At 40.0% G+C, this 13,518-nt stretch overlaps 1 protein-coding gene across 1 annotated transcript; it reads right to left on the bottom strand.

Annotated features, from left to right (window-relative positions):
- Positions 1-914: 914 nt before the first annotated feature.
- tspan36 (tetraspanin 36) lies at positions 915-11,773 on the bottom strand. The gene is made up of 7 exons (XM_080434191.1): positions 11,568-11,773; positions 7,317-7,508; positions 6,531-6,605; positions 5,755-5,850; positions 5,383-5,529; positions 2,987-3,070; positions 915-2,404 (listed from the first exon to the last, which is right to left on the bottom strand). The coding sequence occupies exons 1-7, from the start codon at positions 11,625-11,627 to the stop codon at positions 2,324-2,326; spliced, it is 735 nt and encodes a 244-aa protein (XP_080290317.1). The 5' UTR covers positions 11,628-11,773; the 3' UTR covers positions 915-2,323.
- Between the last annotated feature and the right edge of the window lie 1,745 nt (positions 11,774-13,518).

Consider the following 13,518-nt stretch of genomic DNA (forward strand, 5'->3'; position numbering starts at 1 on the left):
AGGGCAGCTAAGAGGTCACCCGTCCTGAGGAGTATGATTTGTATGGTGGTGTTTAACTACTAAAACCTTATATACTTAGTTGACCGGGGTGCCCCAGGGGTCTATACTAGGTCCCTACCTAGTATAGACCCCTATACTAGGTAGTTGCAAAGCAACGCGTAGCAAGCTAGGGTTCATGTAGTCTTGCATGACCAACCTCTCCACAGCTCCGCCTACTCTCTCCTCAGGCAGAGAGTAGGCGGAGCTGTGGAGAGGCTGGCCATGCGAGACTGGGGTTCATGTGGTTAGATTGATGACTGCGGGCCAAAGGACCTAGTTCATATTCCATGCCTCATTTTGGGCACTGACATGGCTTGACTCAAATGAACTTTCTTATCTGCTGCACATACTGTACAGCAGCAAGAACCCCCTTATCAGCAGTCTCAGGAGGGGGGACCGGGGGAGAGATAAACAGCATGCCTGGCGACTAATATGTACGTATAGTTGCAAAGAGCTCTTCCTGTTGAAAATAAAATAGAATGGAGCTAGTTGCTGATGCATCAGGTGGCATGATCATATAGATTAAATTGCTTAATACTGAAACTACTGTAAGTACTTTATCTGCCACCATGATTTTATATATATATATATATATATATATATATATATATATATATATATATATATATATATATATACATATATATAATTGCAGCTGTGAGAATGTCAAAACCATAAAACCTTTACATGATTGTCCGCCTTTCTCCCTTTCATGGCTTTAAACCAAGTTAACACCACAATGGAAACGTCCCCAGGACTTTTTGGTGTTATTATCCTTCTAGCCTCTGACTGTACCTCGTGCTATTTACATTTCTGTTGTAAAGCGGAAACATGGCAAAAAAGAAGAAGCGATCATAGCAGTATCAAATCACATATTATTGTTTACAGTTGGCTTTTATTAATTGAGAAATAAAATATACATGACCGAAGCCTGCGGCACAACTCTATACCATCAAATACAGTTAAAGAATCATTCATTTAGCTGGCTATGAATAATGTATCTTTGAATTAGGCTTTAAATCAATTATCCTTTCACTGGTCTCTTCTTTTTGTGATCAACTTTGTATATGTATATACAGTATACTGTACATACATATATATATACATATAATATGTATATACTGTATACATAGTAATTGAGTATATTATATTCCCCTCTATATGCATTAATACAAAGCCGAAGTGAGATGTGAGCCTCTTGATAAAATTATTGCACAACTAACATCAATCATACATGCTAATTACCAGTACCTGAATCAATTACTATTGATCTATCTAATAAACACTACCCTTCATTCCAATTGCTTATAACTGAGGCATATACAAAATCATTTCAGATTTGACTGGCTATAGAGTCAGACTGGTGTGAAAGTGTTCAAGCAAAACAAATTTCAAAGCGTGTTAAATCCTGTCTGACACCATGTTCAGTGTGGCAATTAAGAGTTAAAGGCTTCATGTAAGTTTGTAACTCCCAGTGTGCACCCTTCATTCTTTTGGAACGTGCAGAATCAACTAGTCACAAAAACATTCAACATTTGAAAGTGGCACACCGTATACAATTGACCTTCTCTTATAAAATGTGTTGTTGTGGAATCTTATGAGTTTATCATCTGTTGGCTGGGTGTTCCGAAAAATCTATGGCAATGTTCACTAAATTATCATTACAAACGGCAGGGGGTGTGTTCGCTCATTTGATCGGAGAGACAATAGTCTCATAATTTGAGATTTGGATAACAAATACATTAAAGCTGCACTATGTAACTTTCCTGTTCTACCCCACATTTGAACCCGCGTCTCCTGCGGAAGTGCTGACATTTTTACCACTAAGCTAATAAGAACTGCCTGATTGCTCTGGGGAGAAATTCAATTTTGACCTTAAGGTCAAAAGTTTTGTCGAACCAGAAACAGGATCGTGTCAAAGGTCATGTCAAACCAGAAACAGGACCTAAATGTCTCAATAGAACAGCAGGGAGACCAAACGCAACCACCCCAATTGTACAAGTTATATTGTATTAACTCTACCATACAGATTGGACAAAATAACATTTAATTCACTAAAAAAGGTACATAATACAGCTTTAAATTAAAATGTGACTGTACAAAAAATAGGAAACGTGGCCTACTTTTCTTCATGATTGGACAAGGATATTTGACCGATAGCACTGTAGTCTGAGGAGAATAAAACAGAACAGAACAGAACAGGACAGCAGGAGTGGTTGCAGGCAGCTTTAGGTGTGAGTAGTTTCTCTGGAGCATCCTTTTATATTTTATGGCTGATCACAGTTCAGGCATATATTTGCTGGTAGCCAGTCCGCCGGCCGCTAGTCTTACAGGTGATCACACACACACTCAGCACTCCAAAGAACTGCAACAGAAGAGGGAGACGGTCATCATCAGGTATATATACCTGCATCATGACATGAATTGCTTTCCCTATATTGGGAAAACATGCCCCACCTAAAGGTGGCTGCAGACAGTGGCATGCATACTGAAAATGTGTCTCTAAGGATGCAAAAATAGACTTATTTACATAGTGAAAAAGGGTGACACAATGGAAAAACTGTGGATGCTTCAGTCCTCAGACCATTATCAGCAGTATTTCCTTTCGGTTTCTTTTTCTTTTTCTGTTTCCCATGTTGGCTTTAAATAGTCTACCAGCCAATTGGTAGTAGCCAAAGGGAATGAGGCTGACTAGAGGCAGAGGGCGCCATCAATCAGCCCATTAACAATGTTGTGGCCAAGAAGCCTACAAAATATAAATGATATACAACTTATATATTACCATACAGAAATAAACATAGTTATTTTAAATCAATCCAGCATTGACACATCTACTTTTAAAATTACATTTTCAGTCACAATCGCTAGACTACGGCCTAATACTCTAAGCAAATGATCGTCACAGATACACATGTACAGTAGCAAAAAAATTTGTTGGAGTCTTTACCTTGATAATGGCAAAGCCCAAGATGACCAACAAGGCATAACTCAACACACCCTGAAGGAGATTCTCCAACACTTGCTCACAACCCTGAAACACACACACACACACACACACACACACACACACACACACACACACACACACACACACACACACACACACACACACATTAATATTTTCTGTTTTGCTGGGTGAGGTAACCTTTACAATGCTAACCTGGACAAGCTAAGCTGCAAATAGACCGTGGCTTATTACTGGACTATGGGCAGCCCCATATATGACCTAGTTCCACATGGTTCTTGTCTTAAATATCCAACATTATAAGGTCTTTAGATGAGTATGGGTTTGATCAAGAGTGAGAACAGGTGTGAAGAAGGATACAGACAGACAGACAGACAGACAGACAGACAGACAGACACGCACGCACGCACGCACGCACGCACACAGACACACACACACAAACATACAGTTAACAAGTTAGCTGCCGGTCCAGTGTTGCCCAAACAATGGGGTCGGGACCCATTTTTGGGTGGGTCGCGATTAAATATCCCCTTTATTATTTTGATTATATAAAAATAAATATATATAATTTCAAAAGCTTTTCAGAAAAAATAAATAAATAAAACCTTAGGAAAAAGTATATAATAGCTGATATACAAGATCACAATGTGCATGTGAGCTTAATTCATTCATGTATTTTTCTAAGTTTAGGTCCTGGAGAATCACCAAAGTTGATCTTTTGGGTCTCAAACTGAAAAGTGAAGAGCAGTGGTGGAAAGTAACTAAGTACATGTACTCAAGTACTGTACTTAAGTAAAATATTGAGATATCTTTACTTTACTGGAGTATTTCCAATTTTCAATACTTTTACTTCTACTCCACATCTCAGAGACAAATATTGTACTTTTACTCCACTACAGTTATTTGAAAACTTTAGTTACTTTGTAGATTTTGATTATTATTACAAAACATACATTCAAACTTAAGCAATTTGAAAATACAAGCTTTCAAAAGATCTTTATACATTTTAGACATATGATAACTTGTGAAACGGGACATTCTGCATAATGAGTACTTCAAGTCATTCAGTGCCAGACTTATTTCTGGCTGTGTGTCTGGCCAGTGCCAGAGATTTTCGTTTTTTATACCTTTTCAACTGGTCACAGAAAATGTATATCCGTTATGATCGCTTGTCTGACTGTTTGTAAACACACCCGGTAGCAGTGTGCGTCACTCAGAGAAAAAAAAATCCAACCGCGATGGCCCCTTCTTTTGTAGCAGCATGTGCATATACCATCTCTAGCCAAAAATGCACGCTTTTCTTACCTTTTCAACTGGCCACAGAAAATTTTGATCCATTATTATCGCTCATCCGGCCGTTTGTAAACACACACGGTATCCGTGTGTGTCGCCCAGAGAACAAACATTTCAACTGCGACGGCCCCTTCTCTTTTAGCAGCACATTGAAAATAACTCGCGAAATCCAGGGCAAAAAAGGTCAACTCAAGATACAGCCGTTTCCATGTAAAAGCTAAACATGAAGCGAACTGCCTTTTCCCATACTGTTGAAGCACAAGGAGGCGGGGCTGGCGGGCTATGTTAGTGCAGTGAGTGGCAGTTGGGGCAAACGCAGTCCCCACAACATCATTTACGATTCTGTGCCTATCGGTACATAACTCGGACGGCGCTTAGTCGACTAGCAGACCATCGGCCGGTCGTCGCGGGCACTCGCGCCTGGAGGCGCTCGGGCGCGACTCCTCGGCCTCAAGGTCTGCTGAGTCGGCGCGCCTCCGTCATGGTCCAAAACTATACTTTATCGGCGAAAAAAATTGTCCGCGGTTGTTTGAAAAAGTATTGTCCCAAGCGGGAGTCGAACCCAAACTCCCAGAGGTAGTGGAACAGTAGTCCACTGATTAGCAAGGTGCGCTACTGAGGCCGGTGCTGAGATTGGGTATTCGGGCTGGATTAGAATGTGACGTCCTAACTCTTCTATTGTAGAGAAAAGAAGTCCCCGCCCGCGCGCCCGCCCAATAGGGGAAGCCTCGTCCCTTCGGGGCGAGTCCTCCCAACAGTATGGGAGAAGGCAGTTCGCAAACATGAAGTGGACGGAGGCGGAAATCTTTGGATGACGTTGTTTCCGGATCCTTGTGAGTTGAAAGTGAAAGTGATCACTCGGGTGATAGAGAACAGCGCAATCTTTTATAAAACCAGTATAAAACCAAAACACGTCAAACACGTCTATTGGCACGAGGGCCTTTGGGAAAAGTATATTGTGATGCCAATACTTTTGTACTTTTAAATTTTAAAATTTTGATTACCGGACTTTTACTTGTAACAGAGTGTTTCTACATTGCAGTATTGATACTTTTTCCACCACTGGTGAAGAGAGTAGACCATACCAGTGTGTTGAGGAGCTGTGGTTGATCCAGCCTTCCAGTGCACCCTGAAGTGCTGTTCTTACAGCAGGAGAGAGGTACTGTGGTGTGGTTGGTAAACCATGGAGTGGTAGTCCAGTTGCTGTATGTATTCACACCACAGCACTGCAACTGTACAGAGACAGAGAACACTCTTATTTCCCATTGGAGTTGTGAATTGTAAGACATTTTAGAGTCTAGACTGAAGAATACTGAGAGAGGAAAAGGAGAGGAACCGAGAAAGAGAGAGAGTGAGAGAGTGAGAGAGAGACCACCTTAAAAGAAAGAAAGAGGAGAGAGGAAAGAGGAAAGAAAGAACTTTAATGAGCAGAAGTGCAACTATATTGTAACTCTTACCTCTTTCTGTAGAAAATCCACAGCAATGGATGCAGAGTTCTGTCCATCATACTTCCTGAACACTTCACCCATAGAGCGCTCCAGGTCTCCCCCTATCTGGATCACATAGAAGACAAGCACACAATTTTACACAATGTACAGTAAAATCCTCAGTGTTGATCCCTTATGGGTCCACTTATGTCCATTTTTACACCGGGTAAAGGCCTTTGCAGACAGGGTGCGATTTTTCGCACGGAAAAAACGGACAATATCATTTTTTAAATGAACACATGGTTCTCAATGACCTCATGCACACCCGGCTACGAATTTACCGTGCGGCGATGCGGCGATGCGTTTTTTTCCAAACGAACCCAGTTCGATTTGTGCGTCTTTTCGCATGCGGTAAAAACTGATTGACTAATTGCACCCTGTCTGGAAAGGCCTTTACACGGATGGTTTTATGATGTAATGTTATTGAGTTGCCATGATATAACATCAGAATAATATAATGGTTTATGATATTATGGGACATTGGAGCGGGGGGGGGGCATAAATGAAAGAAGACACAGGTTATAACACCTGTGTCTTCTGAAAATAATGAATAATGAAAATATTAGTGCCTACCTGGTGTACTAGTAACACAGTCTAATATTTCATAATGCAGTTGAGTGAAATATTAATTGTAGCATTAATATCAAAGGTTAGATTCTATTTTAATGTCCAAGAGTTTCCATAAAGGAAAGCACAGATGTTTGGATGGATGGATTGTGTGACACAAAATTATGTCTGTGACTCACCTTGTTTTGGTAGATGAACCCAAATACCAAAGCCGCAACTTCAGCTGCAAAGATCACCAGGATGACCAACAGGAACTGGAACACAGAGAAAGAGAAAGATAGAGAAAGAAAGAGAAAGTGAGAGCGAGCGAGAGACTGAAAGCACTAGTTGACTCTGTCTTAATCACTTACAGTAAGCCCTATATACTTCGCTAGTAGATATGCTATTTTCAATATTTGAAAATTGTGAAAATGTTGAATTATCTTTGAAAATGTACACCATATCCCACAAAATAGGGATGTATTTAAGTTGAAAGTGAGTTTAACCATAATGAATACAGCTAATAAAATCACACTGATTAGACTCTGCATATCACATGAATTGTTTACTGTATCTCTTCCCCAACATCGTGACCATCCTGTGTGAAGATCAAACATCTCCCTCGCCTCCACCGACCTACATAAACACTGTTATGTATGCATGCATGCACGCACGCACACTCACACCGCTTCAAATACCACAGGATAGAATCAGTTGGAGCCACAACCCAAAACATACCACAGCGTTATGATGGCGTTATAACTGAATTAATCCTAATAGTTTAAAAAGTATAAAATAGGTCTTAAGTGGTTAATAAGACAAATCAATTTAGTCAATGATAAAAAATAAAGTGATTTCTTTGGCATTGATTTGTTGATATATATATATATATAAAATAAAAAAGTACGTAAAACGTGATTCAAGATTATTTGATTAATTGAAAGGTGCATGAAGGTACAGTACATTCTCTCTCACACCACACTTACAAAGCTGAGGCCGACTTTGGACTCTCGGACAGTGGCACAGCATCCCACCAGGCCAATAATAAACATCACCACGCCGACCACGATAATGATAACTGCTGGGATCAGTGTGGTCCTGTCCTCCAGGAAGGCGGTGAAGCTGCTGTAGCTCTGAATCACATAAGAACCCACATAGACCAGAGCGCCTCCAGCAGCCTAAAGAGAAAAACAGCAAGAGAGTACATGAGGTGATTACAATCTGCCAACCCTATATTGTTATGTTGGAGCTTCACACAAGGACAAGCATGTCATACTAATTTCGACATTTTATTTGTCTGATATGCTTGCTATGTCACTAGATACAAACAACACATAAACAAACAAGACCCATTGTCACCTTCCACTGAATAGAAAATGTGTATAATAATCTCATTCACTAATTTAATCACATGATATGCTTCCATTTTCCATCTACATAGCATTCTGTACCAATCAATACAGTATATGGTTGTGTATTCTGTATGTGGGAAGGCCCATTGGTCTGCCGCGTGGTGAGAGAAATTCCTGTTCTTTCTGAAGTTTGGATGGAGTATGGTTTTTACAAACTAATTCCTTGGTATGCTGCATAATTCAATAGCGGCAAGTGGGTTTAATGATTCTGGCAGTCAGGGATTAATCTAATCACTGTGTAAACATTGATTACAAAAGCTCAACCTCATTTACCACAATAAATCTGACATCTGATTAAAAATAATGATAAAATATTAAACGTTTTATAAACATTGGCAAAAACAGCATTTCAGCAATGAAATGGATTCACTGATTTTCCAGCTGATAGCAATGGATTTGTGACAGCTCTATTGGTTTATCTGATTTGTATCCTACTGTATATTTGACAGTCACACATCATTACGAAATGGGGGGTGGAGAGAGAGCAACACAGAGAGAACGATTAAACGAATTGCATTTCCTAAGTCAATGGAAAACAATCATTAGTCAAAGTACATCAGACCATGACTAGACACAGCAGAATCCTTAGATAAAGAAGCCATAATGATAGGCACTAAATCAAAGACAAAGTCTACCATACAATCAATAGGCCAACTTTTTGGACAGTGATCGTACAACCTAATTGACTACTGACTTACATAAAAGTTGACCTTCTCCCACTGTTTCCTGACTCTGATGTAAAACGTGTGTCTTTTCTTTGCAGCATTTCAATCTCAAGTATGGAGACAAATGCATAAATCAGGTCTCTAAAAAGAATAATTGGCAGAAGCGCAAATACGTTATTTTTAGGTTAATTTTTATATTAACCAACTTGAACTTTTACTGACTTTGTATCTGTTCTGTACCTATATCCAAAGAGATATAGAAATCACGAGGTAACGGATGATGAGTCAATTTTATCATGAGGTGAGGTAATGTGACCTTTTGGGAACTCATCATGAGTCATGACTGATCACTGAGTGAAACACAAGAGATATTTGTGGTCTTTTTTTTCTAGATGAAGTAAAACCGCAGGACATATAGAAGCCTACAGAGCTGTCTTGTCACACTGTAAGTAGGGAGAGAGATATCTTTGTTAATCCTGCTTGGGAAATTTAGTTTCAGCTTCACCCAGCTGATGGCTGACCAGATGGTCATGATTAGCACTCAGGGGGGTGCTAATAAACATATGCATGTTTATTAATGCATATCGATGGATGGCAGCAGAATCATTGCACAGTAGGCAAGTCATTTCCCCCATATGCCTTTTCTTAAAAGTCTATGTTTAGAATATGATGGATATATTATAAAATAGCACAGGAACTCATGGGAACATCTCTTCCTATCAGACTTGTAGATTAATAGTGTATTGTTTGTTACTCATTCTTGTAAGGATACGCAGCTTTTTTTCTTTTATTTTTTACATTGATCACTCCTCTTCTTGCAAAGGGCTGAACTGTGTGTGTGTGTGTATGTGTGTGTGTGTGTGTGTGTGTGTGTGTGTGTGTGTGTGTGTGTGTGTGTGTGTGTGTGTGTGTGTGTGTGTGTGTGTGTGTGTGTGTGTGTGTGTGTGTGTGTGTGTGCGCGCGTGCGTGCAGTCACTTGTCTTTTCCATTGAATTCACTTCCTAGCCCACTCAACCACATGACTCATTTCTTTTAATCATTCCGTAGTCACGGGATCCCTCTGGCGTAGTCACCCTATCCCCCTCCTGCTTTACCCTACCCTCACCCCTAATCTTTCCAAGTACTCTGATCACGCTAAGAAGCGAGAGAGTGGGGCTTACAAATATATGGTGTTCTGTCCATACACCACACTGATTTTCTGGAATGCTCTGCGGCAGTGATTTCTAAACTATGCACCAGTCACAGTGTTCAAAATGTGTTAGCAAGTCTGCCTCTGGCACATCCCTAACACGATAAAAGCACAGTACTAATTTCACTGTATAATATTTTCGTACCAGATATGATTTTTTTTCAGAAAGCATGTTGCTGTGTTAAGTGAGAAGATATATGTTTAGGATTATATACTGATAGATGGGCTTTCCATCATAGACAAGCTACATTCAATGTGCCACATTATTCTACTATAACACCTATTCATTAAACTGTATAAATGAAAAAGATGTGTTATAACCCATAATGAGAGAGAGAGAGAGAGAGAGAGAGAGAGAGAGAGAGAGAGAGAGAGAGAGAGAGAGAGAGAGAGAGAGCGAGAGAGAGAGAGAAACACTGAGGAAAATTGACCAATATGTTTTCCCTTGCAAATACTCAGACAGTTTTTATAACCCTGTAATGACATTAAGGTTCACCCTGAGACATAATTCATCATGTCCTGTCACAGCAGCACACAACTTCAGACAGAGAGGAAGGATGGGCTGCTCAAAGAGTAGCTTCTTTACATGGTCTTCTGAGTAGACCCGCTAGCATCATGGGTGACTAATCCCACTTCACATTATTATGTACATGTAAGCAGATTAAAACACCACAAAATGCCCCTAGTTTCAGCTAAACCAGAGGTTAGCAATAGTCATGTGTCCCCGACTCCCCTATGAATGTAATCAGAAAAGATAATATTGATGGGACCAAAATTAAGGAACTCCCATTACAAAAAAAGAAAAAATTAAAGAAAAAGTAGAAACAGTGATGTACAACATAATTGACTACTGACTTACATAAAAGTTGACCTTCTCCCACTGTTTCCTGACTCTGATGTAAAACGTGTGTCTTTTCTTTGCAGCATTTCAATCTCAAGTATGGAGACAAATGCATAAATCAGGTCTCTAAAATGAAAAATTGGCAGGAGCGCAAATACGTTATTTGTAGGTTAATTTTTATATTAACCAATGTTGGTTTGAACTTTTACTGGCTTTGTATCTGTTCTGTACCTATATCCTTCACATTATTATGTACATGTAAGCAGATTAAAAGTTTTAAAACACCACAAAATGCCCCTAGTTTCAGTTCTCAGACAAGTCTTTCTGAATGACTCAATTCGCAATAGTCATGTGTCCCCGACTCCCCTATGAATGTAATCAGAAAAGATAATATTGACGGGACAAAAATTAAGGAACTACCATTACAAAAAAATAAAAATTAAGAAAAAGAGGAAAAAGAAATGAAAATAAGTAAGGTAAGGTTTATTTAGTTCCTATGTTCTGTAGCCTACATCCTGTTGTGTTCACAGATCACAGAATGGGGAAGCAGCCCCATGTATTGGTTCTTGGTTCTCTTCTTAGTTGGTAGAGAACAACCGCTTAACCTAAAACAAAACCTAAAAACAAAACCTAAAAACAAAACCTAAAAACAAAACCTAAAACAAAATATTCTTTCATTTATGTATTTAAGAAAAGGCTTAACATTGGAATAATGTTTATAGAAGTACTATAAACATTATTCCAATGTTAAGCCTTTTCTTAAATATAAATGAAAGAATATTTTGTTTCAACGACTTGTGATTTTAAAGGTAAGATCCAACAACAGATCTGACCAATTAGTCTACAGTAAACATTACGTCAAGACTACCTCAGGTGGCTATAAAAAGCACATATACAGTAGCCCAACAGATAAGATTAATTTGAGCAAACTGAGTAGGACTACTAGCCTACAACATCAAAATATATTTAGGGGTTTTGATTGATTGATTGAATAGCCTACTTTAATAGACAGAAATGCAAACAGTACGGGTAAAGTCATACACTTGGTCTAAAAGGATAACCCCCAAAAAGTCCTGAGGACTTGTTTCCATTGAGGTCCTGTAAACACCAATAACAAAACGCCAACTTACCCAAAATATCAAACTTATCAGCAGGAGAACCGACTTCGAAGTTATAATTCCGCAATCCATGTTGGCTGATTGAAATGAAAAATGAGCTGCGTTCTGCTGTCTTTCTACCAACACTGTGTTGTGTTGTTATGATTATCACAAGAAGTTTCCTGTGACTGCAGCAGTGCTTCAGTGTGACTGCTCTCTGCTTACATACATAACTACCCACAGTACCCACAGTGGTCACATGTTCCAAAGACCCATGTATGTTCACACCCACCTGCCGATGCTCGCTTCACTTGACACCATTTACTTTTGGTTACACTCTGTGTTAACTGCAACAGGACAGCAAACGAATTAATTAAATTGCTCATTGTACCCTTAATAACCGGGCGGTGCGGCTTATATCCACATTAATTTAATTTGTTATGTATAATACACGTTAATTCTTTTTGGTATTAAAAAAAAAGACGGACGGGTCCGTCCGTTTCTCTCTCTCTCTCTCTCTCTCTCTCTCTCCGTGCGCTTTGGTTTGCGCGCGACTGTTCTCACCAAACCTGGCCATTCACAGATGCGCGCGGCCGGTGAGAACGACTGCGCACGCCCATCTATGCACGTTCACGCACGGTTGCACGTCACAATTCATTTAATTGATTGATTGATTGATTGAATACTTTATGAACAGTTTGCAAAGACAAGCACAGGGAGGGAAGTACAGTTCAAGGTCTGTTAAGTGGATTTTTAAACCCAAGAAAGAATATGGCTTGTTTTCATTGGTGTTCTTTGTACTCAATTCATCGAAACATTTAATGACAGACAAATATACAATACTATGCAAAAACATCATAAAAACCCAAAATGAAAACGAATTGACCAATTATTTGTTTACTAACATTGAGACTGGACGCACAGGTGATTGTTTCACGCAATCAATTCTCAACCTGTTGTTTCTCAACCCCCTCTTGTGTGTTGGCTAGTGAGGCACGTCCTAGTGAGACCTTATCGAATGGGTTTCATTGAGCGCATACTGGTTGCACGCATACTGGTTCTTATCAGTGTGACGTCGTCTGTTAAGGGGTCTATGGACTAGTAGCCTCGATCTCCAGGCTTTTATTGTTTAGTTTTGCTAAAAAATAAAAGCCTGGACCAGTGAGTCGGTGTACCCATTGAGTTAAAAATAATAGAGAGGGCACCGGATATCGCCTCCCATCCACTTGCATTGAGTTGCTCACCCAGCGCATGGGCTCAATTGAACCCTTCTTCCGGGTTGGAAACGTATTGGAAAATGTGATGGACGCGGCCTATTTGGGGCTCCAGTGACGTCACTGAAGCCCCATGGGCTCGTTCACATACATTGGTCACACCTGCAATACCTCAAATGGCCAGCATGTTCAATTGGCTTCAATGAAACCACTGGGTTCTGGGGGCTTGGGTGTACCCGGTATAGGAAGTGTTTCATTTCCCCAACCAACCAGAGTGCAGTGGGCGTCGCTCGTCTGGACCAGCGAGTCGGTGTACCCGGTATAGGAAGTGTTTCATTTCCCCAACCAACCAGAGTGCAGTGGGCGTCGCTCGTAATGTTGTGTTGACGGTGCAGGGGCTGACGGACAGATCGGTGAACCAATGGGATCAGGCGCATTCTCTCCGCGCTGATTTTAAACCCGCCCCTCTATACACGAAATGGGTCCTTGTACGTTATGGCAGTTGGATTTTCCTTTTGAAACCACAAATCGAAATCGCTCGTTGCGCTCGTTCTTCATTTTTCATTTCTCATTTGAAGTAGAAAAAAAATAATCCAACCCAAAATTAAAAATGAAAAACGAGCGCAACGAGCAAGTTCGATTTGTGGTTTCAAAAGGAAAATCCAACTGCCAGAACGTACACGGACCCTAATGCCTGTAGTCTCATTTTGGGCATGAGATCTATTTAGCCACTGCCTTTTCATCTTATAGATCGCTAATTCAAATAATGC

This window comes from Gymnoscopelus braueri (assembly GCF_963280865.1).
Source record: "Gymnoscopelus braueri genome assembly, chromosome: 7".
NCBI classification, from domain to species: domain Eukaryota; kingdom Metazoa; phylum Chordata; class Actinopteri; order Myctophiformes; family Myctophidae; genus Gymnoscopelus; species Gymnoscopelus braueri.